The sequence below is a fragment of the Vitis riparia genome, chromosome 3, assembly GCF_004353265.1.
Source record: "Vitis riparia cultivar Riparia Gloire de Montpellier isolate 1030 chromosome 3, EGFV_Vit.rip_1.0, whole genome shotgun sequence".
Lineage (NCBI taxonomy): Eukaryota > Viridiplantae > Streptophyta > Magnoliopsida > Vitales > Vitaceae > Vitis > Vitis riparia.
Window position 1 is genome coordinate 7,991,179 of NC_048433.1, and position 17,760 is coordinate 8,008,938.

The window sequence follows — 17,760 nt, forward strand, 5'->3', positions numbered from 1 at the left end:
AAACCTAGTAAATTAATTCTTCCTAACTCTTGTGGGTAAATTAGGAAAAATTAATTTTAATATTTTATCCTCATTAATTATATAAACATAATGAAAACCCTGTGGGGTAAAATCATCATATTTATATAATTAATTACAATTAATGTTCATAATGTGATCCTTATTTACTTAATATATAATTAAGGATGTTGTGGCTATTCCTTAATTATTTAAAATCATATGGTTCACTAGACATTAAAACTATATGATATAAATTTAATATATCTAACTCAAATTTAGGCAATAATTGCATGCATTAAGAGCTACAACTTTAATTTAGGCTATAAACATATAAAACAGTATATAATTATTTATTTTGCATGTATAAAATTTACATGATAATTTTAAAAATAATTTAAAGGTTTCAGATTATGAATGAGTGCCTAAATCCAAATAAAACACAATCAATTCCATGCCCAATAAAATTAAAATAAAATCAAATCATGCCAAAAAGGGCTTAAATTGGTCTACATGCCCACATTGAGCCCCATGGCCCAACAAATTTTATTTCTAGGCTATTACCAGTCAGTCCATATTTAAACCCAAACTTTAGTGGGCTTCATAAGAAACCCAACCCTTAGTATTCAAAATGGGCCATTGTTTATATATTAAGCCCAAAGGGCCCAATAGCCTCTTATACTAAGGCCCAATTCCTTCGTAGAACCCGATCTGCAACGGCGTCTCAGTGGTGCTTCCCATCTGAACGAGATGGCGCCTGAACGGAGCCTCCAATGGCGCCTCTTGCGGATGAGAAAAGACGCTTGAAAAGGCGTTGCGAATAGCGCCTAAACGGCGCTGCGAATAGCTCCTGAACGGAGCTTCCAATAGCGCCTAAACGGCGCTTCCAATTCTCATGATACCAGATTTTCAAACTCTGATCTTCCTTTTTTTAGATGGTGTTTTTGAAGATAATAATAGCAGACGAGTTCGAGACCATTTTTCAAATCTTTATATCAGTGGCTTCCATCATACCACGTTGCTCTTGCCACCATGTTGAGCAGTTGCTGGAACGTGCTCCTTAACCTCAGCGGAAGAGAGATGGTGGAGGATGTGGTCAAAGTGCTGGACCACATCTGAAGTGCTGGACCACATCTGAAGTGCTGGACGACGTGGTGAACGTGTATTCAACGAGTGGTGAACGTGTATTCAGCTAACATTTTATTCATTCTATCCATAACACATTTATCTGTTTAGTTCACTTTTTTTTTTCTCTTTCATTACTATTTTATCTCTCAAATAATTCATTCTCATTTTTCATTTGAGATGTTTATCTAGATTAACTTTTATTTATTACAAATTTAACAAATTAATTTGTCATTAGGGATGTTCACTAAATTATCTTAGAGTTAGGTTTGATTTACAAAAAAGTTAATTGGGGTTAAGTTCTCAATCATAATGGTAATTTGAACTACACCATAATTAAATTTCATTAATAAATAATTTAATTAATATTAAGTTTTGGTTTCATCTGTAAAAAAAATTGATCATAATGACTTAACTATTATTAAGTTTTATTTAAAAGGAATTTAATTGGGTTAAGTTTTTGTTTTATCTACAAAAAAAAATTGATTAAGATTAAGTTCTTAATTAAAATATTCATTTGGACTTAAATGTTGGATCATAAAACTTTGCAATCTCATTATAACATTTTAGAAGTTTAAATGAAACTACAAAAAAATCCCAACAAAAAACTGGAAAAGAAAAACTCCAATAAAAAATGATCACAAAAAATCCTAATTATTTCCTACTACAAAAAACCTCAACCAAAATCCTAATAGAAAACAATTGAAAAAAACCCCAACAAAAAACAATTGTAAAAAAACCCTAACTAAAAACAATGGTTAAAAACCCAACCAAAATCCCTTTGTAAAAAATCCTCAACAAAAATTTTACCAATAAAAACTCAATTAAAATCCCTACAAAAAACATTTATGAAAATCCCAAAAAAAAAAAAAAAATTACAAAAAACCTTGACTAAAAACAATTATAAAAAATCCTAATAAAAAACATTGTTAAAGTTTAAATAAAATTGCCAAAAAAAAAAAAAAAAAAAACCAACAAGGAACCCCAACAAAAAATAATTGTAAAAAATCTCAACAAAAAACAACTAAAGAAATCCAAAAAAAAAAAAAAAAATCATTGCAAAATTTCTAACCAAAAAAAAAAGAAAAAAGGCAAAGTATCTTGAAGAAGAAAGAAAGATTATAGAGTTGTGACTGATAATTATGGGTTGATCTTTATTATGAGTTTTAACTTCATTGGAAAATTCACGGGAAGAAGGGATAGAGCAAGGAGAGAACTAGGTATAAAAAATGGGAGGGAAATGGCTTTGGGAAAACCACTTATTGTGATATTGCAAAGTTCAATTCCAAATTGGTAGCACAATAATATAAAGGCAAACAAAATCCACACTAAAAAAAAAAATGAGGTTTTTAATGTGGTTTGAGTAACTATTCCTACATCCGAGTGATAAAAAAACCTTGAAATAAATCCTTAAAAAATAATTACCCATCGATCTTCACATGTGATGCATGAATTTAGAAATAAGAAGTAAAATATTCTTTTACTTCACTTTGATTTTACAAATGTCATGCATGCCCTTCTAGTCTTGTGCTAGAAAATTAGAATTCTTGAGATAAATGAAAGGAAAATAGGAGGATTATCTTCCAACAATGGAAAACTATTTTAAAATTATGATGCACTTTCATCTTTTTATTGTCATAATAATAAATGATGACATTTTATCAACTTTTATAACTTCACAAATTTTATTAATAACTTTCCACCTAGTAGTGTAACATTATAATTTATATAAGTTTTATTTGTAACCTTACAAATTATAACTTTTTTTGTAATAACCTCAATCACAACCATCAAAGACCATGGCTCATGGGCAAAGTGGGCAGGGACCTTACAGAAGTGTTTATTGGAAAGAGATGTGCTTTAGAGATGGGACGTTCAAATCCATTGCCACCAAAGATAGAGCCATAGAGGGTGTTTGATAAAAGTTTAACACTTAATATTTATGGGTTTTTCTTATTTCTCTGCATTTTCCTTTCAACAGTGGAAAAACTTGTATTTGTTCTTTTAAAAACTGAACTTTATTTCACTTTATTTAAAAAAAATTAGAAACAAAGAACAATGTCCAAGCCAGATTATGAATTTTCAAAACTTGTTTTTCATTTTTTAAAAACAAAAATGTATTTTTTAATCACACCACCAAACAGGCCATTTCTTCTTCCCATCATTTTCCTTCCTAGCAATACCCTTTTCTTCTTTTTCCTAGGCACAGTTACTTCCTGTGCCCTAACTCCACAATTCTCATGATTTCCAACCTGAATGACATCCCATCAATGGACTGTGCGACTGAATATAACATCATCCATCATCCATCATCAATATGACCACCATAGAAAGCGTTTTTGACATTTCTAACACTTGAATGATAAAAATTTTCAAATATTAAAAATATTAAAAATACTTCTTAGAATCACTACCAAACAGGTTCTGGTCTTCAGCTTCAGCTGTAGGGTTGTAGATTATATTCATTGGATTCTAGTTTCTAGAGTACAAACAATGAGAAAACCAAGTATTTTATTAATTCAAATAAACTTGTATCTATACATTATTTACAGTGAAGGAAGAAAAAGTGACATCCCAAGTTACAATGATATTTCTATTATACATATCATAATTTACAATCCAGGATGCACTTTATCTCACCAAAAAGGACACCACCTGAAATAAGCAACAGGTAGTCAAAAAGGTTAGATGGCAAGCCGCTATAAGGATACTTTCAATAGAAGCCCTAGAAAAAAAAAAGTATATAATATTAAATAGACAAAACTAATGGTACGTTTGGAAGTAGTTTCCAAAAGCAAATTTCTGCTTTTAAAAACAGAAATCAGAGTATTTTCTAATAATATATTTCAACTGTTATAGAAATATGAAGAATGATTGAAAATAAAACATTGCAATTTTTTTTTTAAATTTAAAAATATTGAAAATGGGTTAATAACATTTCAAGTCTCAAACAAATTTTTATTCGGTAAAACATCAGAAAATAGTTTTAAAAAACACTTTTCAAAAACTATTTTCTCTTTGATCCATGAACAAAGATTCCTAAGAGACTTATTGATGTGACTCCAACCTAATGGAACTAATGATAGCATATGTTAGATACCTAAGAAAAAGGAGAAACAAGAAGGGGGGTAGGGGAAATTATCTGCAGAATCATACCCGACATAGTTTTGGCACAAATTCTCGTGTGATCGAGCTTGGGTAATCAACTTTTGGACTTGCACTTTAACATTTAAACCATGATCAACTTCACGTGTATCACCAGAAATCAAGGTACTGTGATCTACTGCATGTTGGATAGAACTAGCGGATACTGAAGAACAAGTAGAAAAATCACGTCCAGTAAGTTTATTACTCATCCGAGCCATGACCACCACAGCACGCTCATTTAGAACTTCATTAGCATCACCAAGTTGATTGACAGCCTACATAAACCCAATTGAAACTGTAAGCATCATTGGGGAGTACCAACACAAACTTCACAACATTCAGGATTTTGTATAACCTGAAGAAGCTCCTTCTCCCGAGCACCACGTTGAGGTTGAGCAAGCTCTCTATTTGGAGCCGATTCTTCACTATTTGCAACAGGAGCTACATGAGTGCTTGCAAATGTAGACATTTGAGGGACTTCATTGAAGTTGAAAAGACGCCAATTGATGAGAGGATCATGAACGAAGGCCTGCAAAATATATAGTAATTAAATGCTTTCACCAAACAATGACTCTCCATCTTTAATCTCATGGCAATCAAATAAAAGAAAGACAAAGGTAAGAGGAAAGAAACTTCTCGTATTCATTGGATATAATCATATACATTTTTTGTAACATAATAGAGATTTAAAATTAGTTTCCAATTACCACATATATTACTCAATGGATTCATGGGTGTTAGAACTTTCAATAATACTAATATGGTAATACCTTGTGTGTGAACTTGTCCTAGTAGCAGGTTTAACTAAAAACGAACCCCAAATAGAGCAATTTTGGCATGTGTACCTCCATCATAGCCATGACACTATCCTTATGTGTTCGGAGCACTTGCATTACATTTTCACAAGTTGAACGGAAATTGCCCTCGATACCACTAACCTCCATAGCTTTAACAAGCATCCTTGTCAGGCGGAAGGGAACCTACAGCAGAAGTGCAATGTATAAGAACTTATCATTAGTCAGATGCTGTAAAAAGTTATAGGACATACCTTTTCAGGGAACTTCTCTCGGTTCATTGAAGCTTCAAAGCAGTCACCAAAATCAATGTGTAAGATCTTCCCACTGCAAAACAAAAATATTAATATCTGCTACTTCAAGATCTAAACCAACAATACATTTGTGTATTCTCTTCAAATCATATTGTACCTATAGCGATGAAGCATAAGATTGCTTGGGTGTCGATCACCTAAACCAAGAAGGTAGCCCACCTGAAACAGATGCAATTTATTTTTAAAATCACAATTTTCTTCTTCTTAAAAGGAAGAGAAAAAGGTTGTAAGCATATTAAGAGACTGGTACACAACCTGGCCAACAGAGTCAGGCTGGAAATTAAGTCACCACATATATACATGATACACCTCAGTTAATCTCCATTACAAAACCTCATTCTATTACAATTCTATTTATTTCCTTACTAGGTAGATGCATCTGGAAAATAAGCTGTTTCATGATTTTACATTCTACATTGTTTGGAGTTTTTTACCATTCTCTAGAGTTTTTAGCCATTCCTACTCTATGCTACACTCAGCGAAAAGCAATTCAGAGAGGTGTTTAATTTTGAATCCGTTTTTTTCCCTGACAGTATCTAAAGAGCAATAAAAAGCACAGCTAATGATCACCAAGTCTTGCTGGTATAAGGCCTAAAAAACTGTAGTGAGAGCCTATAATGAACAGTGGTTTACCAAGGCATAATCTGGGTAATAAAATGCTTGATCTAAATTGAACAAACCAGATGGTTCATAATCACCCCCTCCGCATGATACTGGGCTGCTACAAGTTTTCCAGGAACAGTTTATCTTATTTTTTACCCTAATAGATAATCATTATTTTGAACCATCTGATTTTACTCCTTCCAGGACCTGGAAAGTTTTCCAGTGGGCCAAAAGTTTAAAATCAGACGGTACTTTATTATTGCAGCATGCTGATTTTGTGGGTTCATATGGTGCTGGATTTTACTGTTCTGTGAGCAAAGAGCTCCCAAGATGGAAGAGGAAAGGAAGACATACCATACTCATGACAGCCAAACTTCTAGTATAATTTGTCCTCCTGTCAAGCCATACCTCAGAAGTGCGACTTTTCAACCAAAGAACCTACCAAAACCGATACCTTAGATAAGAAAATACCAGATAACAGACTATGAAATGCATAGACAAATAAACAGTCCAGAGTTCTGGAAGAGAACACACCCTTGCCAGGTCATTTCCTTCAGTATTTTGCAATGCATACTCAAATACTTCCACTTTAGCAATGAGTGGTAAATGATCATAATCAGGAGCAAAACCAAGCATGTATTTGTGCTCTTGGTTGAGGGTAATCTGGAAAATCATGAGACACAAACAAGAAGATGAAATGCAGTTGTTTCAAAAAATACACAAAAAGAGAGAAAATGTGGACTTTAGTGACTAGGAGAAGCATCCAATTAACTTGAACCAACCTTCCTGGCATCCCTGTACTCCCGAATGAGATTGTGCAAGGTGTCACAATGTGGGACCCATCCAATTAACCCACTGTTGGGAGATAATGGAATAACAGCATATCGTTGAATAGACAGATCCTTTTCTGCCGTTTTTCTTTCATTCTCCAGTAGAGTATTCACCAGACCGAAAAGCTGACAGAGAATGCAAAGAGTCAGGCGACTTTGTGTTTGAAAAGGTAAAAAAGAATTATACAAATGCTGATTGAGGTTTTTATTTAGACAACAGAAGCAATATATGCCTTAGAAACCGAACAGCCTTAGTTTCAGTATCATCCAATAGCACACAGTGTAAGAGGTTCAACCAAGTATGTAGTAGGAAACCTGCATCACACGTTCATCTTGGCGTAAATCTTCATGTCCCTTTAGCAAGAAGGCATAATCTTCTCCATCACTGCCACGTATGGTTAATTTCCGGGGACGCTGTTTAGATGTGATGACAACAAGTTGATGTGCAAAATATTGAATTGTCACCAACGGTGATCCTGACATATGAACAATGGGTGTAACATGAGATAATAACTCTGTTTTAACTTCAAAAGATTCTTTAGAAACTGTGAATCAAATTTCACCTGCACGATATTGCCCAGGAACAGCAAGCTCTAAATTGCGGCATGTTAACAACTGTGGTGAAACAGACTAGTTTTGCATATATAGATGAAAGTTAGTAAAATGGTAGTCACAAAAATGAATTTAACATAAATTCAAAGTTGCATCTTGCCTGCAGGTCCAGGGTAGTAAGAGCTTGGAGCTGCTTATCTATCCGTCTGAACACATGATAGTATAGATCCCATGCCTGACCAAAATCCATCTCAAATCATTAGTTCCAGGGTCATGACAGTTCCTGGATGACCCTAAGCAATGGAAGTCTACATATTTCATATTATTAACCCCAAATTAATGAAGTGAACCAAAATCCAATTCAAGTCCACATAGGTCCCATAATAACTAATAATCAAGATGGAAATATATTAATGACAGGGGAGGGAGTGGAAGGGCAGGATTTGTTTTGTGGTATTTTCCTTTTTTTTTGTATATGCTGTATACTTTATCAATAACAACTAGTACTGTAGGACTGCAATTGCAGCTGTGGCCAACATTTTAAACCAAGGGCATAAAAATTCATGGGGAAAATTGTCCTTTACTCATGTGTATCTATCTCCAACTGTCCCAGATGCGAGAGCTCGATCATTATCTTTTTCAAGATTATTTAGTTAAGTCTTTCTTTTTAGCCTTGTCCAATCCATTAGATTCAATTCCCCTTTACCCAGCTATTTATCGAAATCTAAAGCCCTATCTAAGGTCAAGGCTTTTTTGTTTGGCTAGTGGCACACAAGAAGGTAAATAGCAATGGCATCTATAGTTGAGAAGATCCTATAGAACCCTTAGTCTTGATTGTTGCATTTTGATGGAGAGGGGAGAAATGACTGATCATCTTTTCTTATATTCTCTGTTGACTTTGGGATAATGGCATAGACTACTCAGATTAGCCAACTTGGATTGGGTTCTCCTTGGGAGTATATGTGCCATGATATCAATCTCATATAAAGGGATTGTACAGCTCCAGTAAAGGCAAGATTCTTTGGCAAATCGCTTGTCTCACATTGATGTGAGTTGTTTGATAAGAAATGAATGCTAGGATTTTTTAGGACAAGGCAAGAACTTTAGAGACTCTATGGGATCTCATTCATTTCTATTCCTCTTTTTGAGCCTCATGCATCATAGCATTTGAAGGCATTGGACTCAATGTGGTTCAGATCAACTAGTATTCAATGTGTAGATCGTTGGGTTAACAAGGAGAGAAGCATAGATTTGGAAGAAGTTTATCTTATATTGGATCAATGAGTTGTTCTTTTTGTATATTCTCATGTGATACTATACTGATGTATAGGTCTCTGCTTAGTACATTGAAGGTTTCATTCATACTTTATTTTATTTTTTATTTTATTTATATCTATATCTATATATATATATTAGTTTGTTGTATTTTAGGTATGATACCTCATCTTTCTTATAATATCTCTATCCATATTTAATATGTTTATGTTTCTGATAAAAAAACATTGCCCTTTACTTTCTACTTGGAAGAAGGATTCTTTTGGGCAGGTAGTCCAGTTGTGGTGTTCCTAGTTTTCTTTCTGGATGTCATAAACATAAAAAGAGAACCAAGGGAAAATATTGTGCTTGGCTTACCCTAAATAATTTTGAAAAGTTTCAGTGACTATGATGGTCATCATAGTTAAGAATATGGAAAGAAATAAGAAAATAATTCACATGAAATAAAGGACTGCACTTTTCCTTCTTATGCAGAAACAGTTAGTTACCTGAGTAAGTTCAGCATCTTTTCCAGTCCTCTTAAATTTCATGCAGCATTCATAGGCCTCCAACAATTCATGGCGATATGCCTGAAATCACATTAAGATGAAAACAACTCTTAAAAAAAATGTTTAAAATCAAGATACAGTTTTCTTGCATGATTGAAGGCTCTAAAATGGAAGCATTTTGAAAATTTATTATAATATTCAAAGCTCAAATTGGGCTTCTTTTTCTGCAAAGATGATTCCAATGGTCAAATGTCATCACATGACTATGATAGCAAGACCCAAGAAATACACAGCTGCGTTTAATATGTAAAGTCTTGAGGAATAGAGTCTCAAATTGTTGCAAACTGGCAAGGTGCGTCACTTGTATTAAATGACATTTTTATATATGTAGATCATATTCACACCCTACACCTGTAACTCAGCCTCACCATACCCCTTTACCACAGAAGCTAAGGCCCAAGGGCAATTAGAAAGAACCAACATGTTAATAATACAAATTAACTACCTGAATGAAGGCACTTTCTTTGGCGGTAATATCGTCCCGCATAGCCCCTTCCTCGAGCATTTCATGTAAGGGCTCCAATGCTTTTAGCATCCCCTCAGTATTATGCTCACCAAAATATAAACGACTAGCTTCTTCCAATGCCTCATGCCACATTTCATGCCAGAGTATCGCCACTCTGATTAGCTCCGTCGATACAAGTTGTGCCTACGCAAACAGAACTTAGTTACATAATCAACAAAAATACTTAATAATTTGACGAAAAATAAATTGATTTAGTCATAACACCTGATCTACAAGTGTGCCACTATGCTGCCGGACTTTGTCAACCACTTCTTGAGCTGCTGCTCTGCGTAAATTGCTAATTGATTTACATGCTACAAGAAGGGGGTACATGAGAGCCTGTGAAAGGGATTGAATTATTTAGACACATGTGGAAGTCAGAATATTTTGTACTGAGAAGAAATAAAGAACCAACTGGAGCTGAAATAAAAAGTTGTGGACCAGCCAAAACCAATTCTATGAGACAATTTGCATAAGATGATGTGGCAGTTCATCATGCATCACAACTTGGACAAATGGCTTAGCCACTTAGACTTTTGTGTCTTGGGTCTCTCAACCAAAATCTAATTTTATTATTCTTAATTTCCTTAACTCAAAGTAAGGTTTTTTTTTTTTTGAAATATTTTACCTTTCACAAATTTTCCATTCTAACATTTGAACTTCAAAACACTTATACTTGAGCAATGACCTTTATTGGTTGCACAACTTTAAGGACAAAAATACGAGCTGATCATATCGCAATTCTATAGAAAAATCTTAAACCTTAGCCAGATTGTCGTAATTCAGGGTCTACCCTCAAGTGTTCATCAAACCATAAAATCTACCAGTTCAAAGGTAAGAAACTAATAATCCTAACAGGAAAAAAGCGATACTGAACAATCTGTATAATAATGCAAACATGTGCAAGTAAAATTGTCAGTCTGGAGATTATATACTTCTAAGAAACTACTAAAGAATACATATGTGATAAAGGGAAAAAAAAATGATGAATACATATAAATTCAGAAAATAGATTTTGTAGGAAAGTATTAAATGATTTATCTAAAAATGCTCAAATTTAGTTGCAAAGACGTTATTACGTGTGTATGCAAATAAAAGTTTCAGGAAAATTAGATTCAGTAGAAAAGCCAACAAGGGACTTCTGCATTCCATCACTGCTGTTAGGACATTTTATTAGTCATAAAGAAGGTACACTACAGAAAAGGAAGTGGTAGATGACAAAAAGAATATCTGAGACATACATCATCAGTTTTAGTGATTTATGTTACTTTCATGGCATATTGCTACATTACATGCTATTGTAGCCTTTCATTTGCTTAGTCTCAGTAGGTATTAATATTCTCCAAGTTCCAGGTTTAAGCTAAAATGGGTTATAATTTCAATACCTACAGATGTAGAAAAAAATTAGCAGTTATTACTGTATTTTTAAAACCATAGCATCAGATAAACCTATCATGTTTTTACCAAGTTACATGTCTGCTTGGTTTACTTTGGTGATATTCTAAAAGCACACAATCATTAAGAAATATACATTGAAGTCCCTTCCTAAGATTCATGTTTCTCTAATTTAATGCAATCAGGAGTATCATTCTTTAACATAAAACAAAGAATTCTGTCAATAATGGAAAAAGGTAGTACAGAAAGGAAGAGAGGTCCTTGAGCTCCTTTGATCAGGAGTATCTTAGCTTATTTAACTTTTAAGAAATGGTTGACGGGAGATTCTAATAGATGTGAAATGAACCCCACAAGAAGCATTAAAAAGCTAAACCTAAAAGAGATCAAAATTACATTAACATTTATATTAACAGGTGGACCAACCAAAATACAGAGACAAAACACACCTCCTGTTCCAAGGAAAAATAGAAGCACAAGAGATATGCTATAAGACCACCATGAGGTTATACTATAAAAGACAGGATTTTGAAAATATTAAAAATTTCTTAAGATAATCTAGTCAATGACAAAGTGAGTCATATATGAGAACTACGAAAATTATTAAACAATATTAGAATGCTATAAGCACAAAATAAAAAACTTATCTGCAAACTCCTAACAGGAGAACAATGTTCATTGAACAACTTGAAAGTTTTATCCATCCAACCTCTTTGGCAAGACCCCAAAATTTATGTTTCAAAAAATTATGAAAAAGCATAGGAACAATCTTAAGCAAACCTGTGGATGGCTTTCTCCAATTCGCACCAAAAGAGATTGTATCAATTCTCTCACAGCATGGTTATTTGAATGTATCCTGGCAATTATTTGAGGTAAAACAACCAGCCATGTGTCAATATTAACATAAGAAAATCCTTTATGTAATGCCATTTGAACCTCAGCAGTAGCTCCATGGTTGAACCACAAAGTGAGGAGTCGAAGTATATCCTGGAAGCAATAGAAGAGTGTAAATAATGAGCTAGTCAGATTTTGAGAGTGTTCACAAAAAAAAAAAAAAAAAAAAAAAAAAAAACAAGTAAACCATGATACTGGAAATGCAGGATAATGAATGTCACATCTCAACATGAATACCAGACCTACAAAATATTCCCACAACATAGAATAATGACATGGTGACATGTAGTATTTATATGCAAATGCCACTTTCTCTACATGTGTACAGTTTGGTTATATGTTCCATCAACTAGAAAATGATGAAGCACATCTATCACCAGATCATGTGAAGGCCAGACTAAAGCCTGAAACAGAGGATTCACAATGGCAAAGACCCTCGCCTTCCCATTACCCTCTACCTTGTTCCCTAACCTACCTAATTCAGATGTTTACAATGTGTGATTTTGAGTGATACCTTGAGTTTGTGAAGATTACAACCAGACCGTTAAAATAAATAACATATTAAATGCATAATTAGTGTGCATGATAAAGATAATAGAAAATATGGGTATTTCTTTAAGGGGCTGCTGCTGTGTGGTGTATATGAGTGTGTTTGGATGGGTGTTACCACCATTATTGACAGCTATTAGATATATGATTATTTTTCTAATTTAACAAATCTAGTTATCACCAAAATGCTGAACCAACAAAACAATCATTAATTAATTGCAGGAAAATAAAAATAGCCAATAATTATTCAATACTACAGTAATTAATAGTAAAAAAATGACATTAGAGTCTCCAGGTTAAAAAATTGGACATTAAGATTGATATAAAAATTTAATAAAATTTAAGAATCAAAGGGAAGGAAATTGTTGAAAGAAATAAGAAAGCAAAACATAGCAAACATGATTTCTTCAGCAAAATTGCAGCAATTTCAGACACTTTCTGGGCTCTGCAAGACATATCTCCTGTTTGCCTTTTTCTTGATAATCCAATGCTAGGTTAAGAGCATAATCAATGCAACAAAAGCAAACATATTTTGCCATGGCTAATAGCATATTGCAAACAATGCTGCTCTTCTGTCTGCAATTTTTTTTTTGATAAGTAATGATGTAATATTATAAACCTGTGCCAAAGAAATAGCACATCGAGGTACACAGCAAGTATGTAGAGTGCCAAATAAAACAACTAAAAATAGCGAAGGACCAACCAAGGCAGGATTACAAAAAAACAACTTTACCAAAAACCAACCAATCAATAAATTCAATTACACTGTGCCATTACCTATGTACAATTTTACCCACAGAAGGAGATTACTAAGGAGAATGCACTTCCGTCTGCATCTTATACTAGGGCAGTTCAAAAGTGAGGCAGGAACAGCCACACTATTTTCTAGTGACAATGTTACAAAAGGTAAAATAATTCAACCAGATCACCCTTATTGTGACAAGCTAATAGAAAGATGAATGGTTGTACCTCGAGGATGAGTTTCAAATTCCAACAAGATTTAGATCAAGGAACATGAATTACCTGCAAACTATCATCCACTCCTTTGGCATTTGCTGCAAATGCTATTGAATGAAAATATCCAGTAACGGCTGCAACAACATACTGTGCTGCAATATTAGGAAAACCTCTTAAAGTATAATGAGACATGACTGCAGTGTTAAACAGTGCCCATGAATGCCATGCTTTAGTCCATTTTGTTGCACATTGAGTCGCATTCCTAAATGCGGAAAGAATTTCTACAAAATATGACAAATCAATGATCAGAACTCTATAAAAACTTTAAAGGAAACTCCAAACTGAAACAATTTGAAAAGCTAATTACCCTGTATAGAATCTTCATCTAATGCAGGAGAAAGTGCCCACTGCCAGGTTCCAAGTCTAAGATATACACGGGCCAGAAGTGGGACACTCGCACTTGAAGTGCTCATCAGACCAGTTGATGTAGCAGATTGAATATTTGCACTTGATAGTTCTATCGCTAAATTCTGGAATGGAAAGATTCCGGTCAAACAATAAAAATATGGTAAGAGGATTAGAACCATGATAAGTAAAATTTTGTGCTCAAAATAAAAATTTTAAACAGAGATCTATTATACCTGCAGCCTGCCAAATGCTTCCTTCCGCTTAAGATCCTCCCCAAGGGACCATTGGTACTTCAAATATGCCAACATTACTTGAGGAGGGCCATGGTATCGCACATTTTCAGGAGATGTTTCGGGATCATACTGAATGCAATTCAAATCAAAGCTGAACTAATCATTCAAAAAATTGAAAATTAACCTAAATATCCTTGTTGGTTTCCATCCACATATATTTCTTACCTGTAGAAGTTTAATTAAGGTAGACCTAGCCTGGCTAATCCGCCCATTCTTTCGGCAAAGATAAGAAAACTTGAGCCAATTTTCGATGTCCTCGATAGGAGGCAGCACAAGTGCTCTAACTGGTAGAAGTGCTTGCCAGACCTGTACATTCGAGAATGATCAAGGTTAGATGGAACTAAAAGAATGCTTTGGGGGAAAAACAATGATTCGGCAGAAAAAAAACATAAATTCAGCACAACTAGCGGACCAATTCCATGTAAGGAGTTGATGTGTAAAGCAATAGGCACATTGTTTTTGTATTCCATTTTAATATGTCCAATGCATCAGAGAACTGAAACTGGCTTTCATTGGAGCTTCCGAGGTTTCCTAGTGATTGTGAGATTACTGGTACTTCTTAGCATTGAATTTATTAGCAATCTCTGGATGTTCAAAAGGTTTTGCTTAAGCGAGCAGGTGAACTTTGAAGTTTATCCAGTGCGTAAAACCATGCTGCAATTTTGTGGACAAAAGCTACCTTTTTCATTTTTTTTTTTGCCTCCAATCTAGATTGCATTCTTTTTCAACAGTCAGAATACACAATCATTTTCTAATTAGTTGTTTCTCTGTGGTCCATTTATCTGACAATGAGGCTTAACAGAAAAAGCACCTGTAAATCCTTTTCTAAATTCTCAAACTTGACTTTGGAATCATTGTCCTGTGAATGTGCAGATCAATGGCAGTATCACTTCTTCCATTGATTTTTCCCCCAATTCCTTCCTTGACTTTAGTTCAATAAAATTGAATAATACAGGGAGACACCCTTTATATCATTGCATAATTCAAACTTCCTTTCAAGCATATTAAGCCTTTTAAAAGGGAATTGAATAGCACCAGAGGAAACAACCTGTTAATTTGTATGCCGTTGCCATATTTTTACTTCCAAACATAATTCATAGCTCTTTTTAGAATTGATATGGCAATAGGCATTTTTTCTCGATTACAGTAAGGCCCTTCATGTCAACCTAAGGTAAAGTGGGCCAGCACATTTTACCAGTGACATTGATATGACATTTGATACAACCAATTCTAACATTTGATTCATTTCAACAAGGCAGGCTTGTATAGCTGGGGCAAGTAGGCATCAAAAGGACCTGAACCGTATCCACAAAGTTGATTAGAAAGCATTATGGGAGTGCTTTGCTTAATATCATCATTTATTGGAGATTTTGATCTACTATTTTCTCTTCAACTTAAATTTATTCAGTATGTAGTCAAAAAAGCAGATGCAGAACCTCTAGCATTATTAGAAAGACATGAGCAAGAGTGGACTTCACAATCCAAAGGAGAATTCTGGAAGATGAAATATGGAGAAATTTCAGAAAAAGGAAAAAGGAAAAAAAATCAGAAAACACAAGTAAAATGGCATAAAATTTTGGCAGTTCAGAACAGATGCTTTTGTTCTTACAACAGACTCATACATTCCGATTTTAAAAATGTCAAACCAATACTTTCTATTGATTAAATATATTTGAACTCATGCTCACATACATTACAGAGCATATTATCAATTAAAAGTTGGAGCTTTCTCACACCAAATGGTTGATTTCAGGTATATAATAAAAATTGGTGCCCATGGATTATCATTACATCATTTCCAAATTCCATATAAATCCCCAAAGTTTCTGTAATAGTATAATATTTCCATCCAAATCCACAAACTGAAACAAAATAATTCCGGATATCTCTATAAATATGTAATTAAAGACATACATTATCAGCCTCAGCTCAAAGATTTGGTTTTACTACTTTTCTGGAGGTGAAAATAGAAAGAGAAACTTAAACAAAAAATTACCTCAACATTTCGCTTTGCCCCTTGTATGCGCTCAGTCCACATATTGCGAATAAGGGCCCGTCGCCCTTCAGCAACGGGGTTTCCCACAGGAAGAGTACAATAATCAATGACCTGTAGAAAAATAGAATTTCTCCAGATATATCATTTAAGCATGGCATGCCCACATAGAAAACATTAACTAAAGCAGCAAAAGGACTTCCAAAAACAAATTAGAGTGAACCTCCTCTAATTCTGAGAGCTGCTGAACACGAACCATGTTGCTGTAGGCACGTTCATAGCTCTCTAGAACCTAAACAAGAAAAAAAATATTCAGACATTAGAACTTATATTGGACAGAAATTTGATGTCAGTTCATGAACTGAGCCATATTATGAACGTCACTACAGCAGCAGAAAAACCTCAATGCAGGTATCTGGATGAGAACAGAAGCCTCAATACAAATCCCAGTGCTAGGCCTTAATTCCATGTTTTATAGTGGTGAATATGATTGCAGAGTTTAATGTTATAACTGTTTCAGATATTATATATAAATTTTACATTTCTTTTCAACTCCCTTTGTATTGACCAAATAATTCATTGTATCAACATATGTTTGGGTGCTAGTGATCAAGATCAGAGAAAATAATATACCTGCATGTTGCATGTTGTGTTGTGACAACCTAAGGACAATAAGGTCTTTTTATATTGGATATCAGTTAAAAGTATCTCCGATAGGGATGAGGTACCCTGTAAACCTCGAAGAATGTTTAGATATGCATCCAAAAAAGGAAAAAAAACATACATTATGCTGAGCTGAACAATGATGATGGCAGCAACAATAACAAAGCCTGGCCAAGTGCAAAAAATGAAAACTAACAAAACATAGCCGTCTCTCATTATTAAAACATCATTTTTAATACTCCTCTAAAGCAGGTTGAATAAGAAAGCCAGCTGAAAAGGCAGAGCCTTTTTCTTTCCTCAATAAAATCAACAACCACTTCATCAAAACTAGCATTTCCTTCCTTTCAGGCCTCCTTAAGGATGGAAAAGAGAGTGGTCCAAAGAGTCTTTGCTAATGGGCCTACACTTTAATACACCAATCAATTAGAAGCTAACCCACAGAAGCAAAGACAGAGAATAAGCATTGAACCATAAGAAGAGGAAGTAACCAGCAACAACAATGATAATACTCTAGGAGGGGATCTTATAGCTCCATCATTTTGGGACCCAGTTGTAGAGAGATTTTCTTAGAGATAGGATGGTTGAAGAGGGCCTCTCTATCCCTCAACAAGTGGATTGCCTCATTCAGTGTCATTTAGCTCACATTCTCATAACCTCCTTTTACTCAAAACTCCTCCATAGCTAAGCTATGCAGACACAACCAATTGAACCAAGATGTAATCCAATAGCCTCAAGCTCCATCAATAAGATTCAGCCTAATCTTTAGAAGAAATTCCCCATTCCATCCACAGTTCCTCTTACTTCCGTTCACCACGAACCACTAATTTTCCAATATGATTATTGTCCCATGCACACCGATGAGCCTTTGGAAAAACCGGTCTTTTTGGTCCCTTCTTTAAACATCATGCTCTAGATTTCTGT

General features: G+C 34.3%; 1 protein-coding gene across 1 annotated transcript in view; it reads right to left on the reverse strand.

Moving 5' to 3' along the window:
* Nucleotides 1–3,616: 3,616 nt before the first annotated feature.
* The window catches only part of LOC117910833 (serine/threonine-protein kinase TOR), a 121,097-nt gene continuing 106,953 nt past the window's right edge, over nt 3,617–17,760 (reverse strand). The window contains exons 36-57 of the mRNA XM_034825005.1: nt 16,400–16,468; nt 16,180–16,290; nt 14,349–14,489; nt 14,124–14,252; nt 13,850–14,012; nt 13,549–13,763; nt 11,863–12,069; nt 9,916–10,029; nt 9,631–9,834; nt 9,126–9,206; nt 7,523–7,597; nt 7,374–7,440; nt 7,126–7,286; nt 6,763–6,936; nt 6,515–6,643; nt 6,335–6,418; nt 5,475–5,536; nt 5,318–5,390; nt 5,115–5,249; nt 4,625–4,798; nt 4,279–4,544; nt 3,617–3,777 (exon numbers count right to left, since the gene is read on the reverse strand). Coding sequence (XP_034680896.1) covers nt 3,759–3,777; nt 4,279–4,544; nt 4,625–4,798; nt 5,115–5,249; nt 5,318–5,390; nt 5,475–5,536; nt 6,335–6,418; nt 6,515–6,643; nt 6,763–6,936; nt 7,126–7,286; nt 7,374–7,440; nt 7,523–7,597; nt 9,126–9,206; nt 9,631–9,834; nt 9,916–10,029; nt 11,863–12,069; nt 13,549–13,763; nt 13,850–14,012; nt 14,124–14,252; nt 14,349–14,489; nt 16,180–16,290; nt 16,400–16,468 — 2,853 coding nt within the window. The 3' untranslated portion in view covers nt 3,617–3,758. The remainder of the gene's footprint in view (nt 3,778–4,278; nt 4,545–4,624; nt 4,799–5,114; nt 5,250–5,317; nt 5,391–5,474; nt 5,537–6,334; nt 6,419–6,514; nt 6,644–6,762; nt 6,937–7,125; nt 7,287–7,373; nt 7,441–7,522; nt 7,598–9,125; nt 9,207–9,630; nt 9,835–9,915; nt 10,030–11,862; nt 12,070–13,548; nt 13,764–13,849; nt 14,013–14,123; nt 14,253–14,348; nt 14,490–16,179; nt 16,291–16,399; nt 16,469–17,760) is intronic.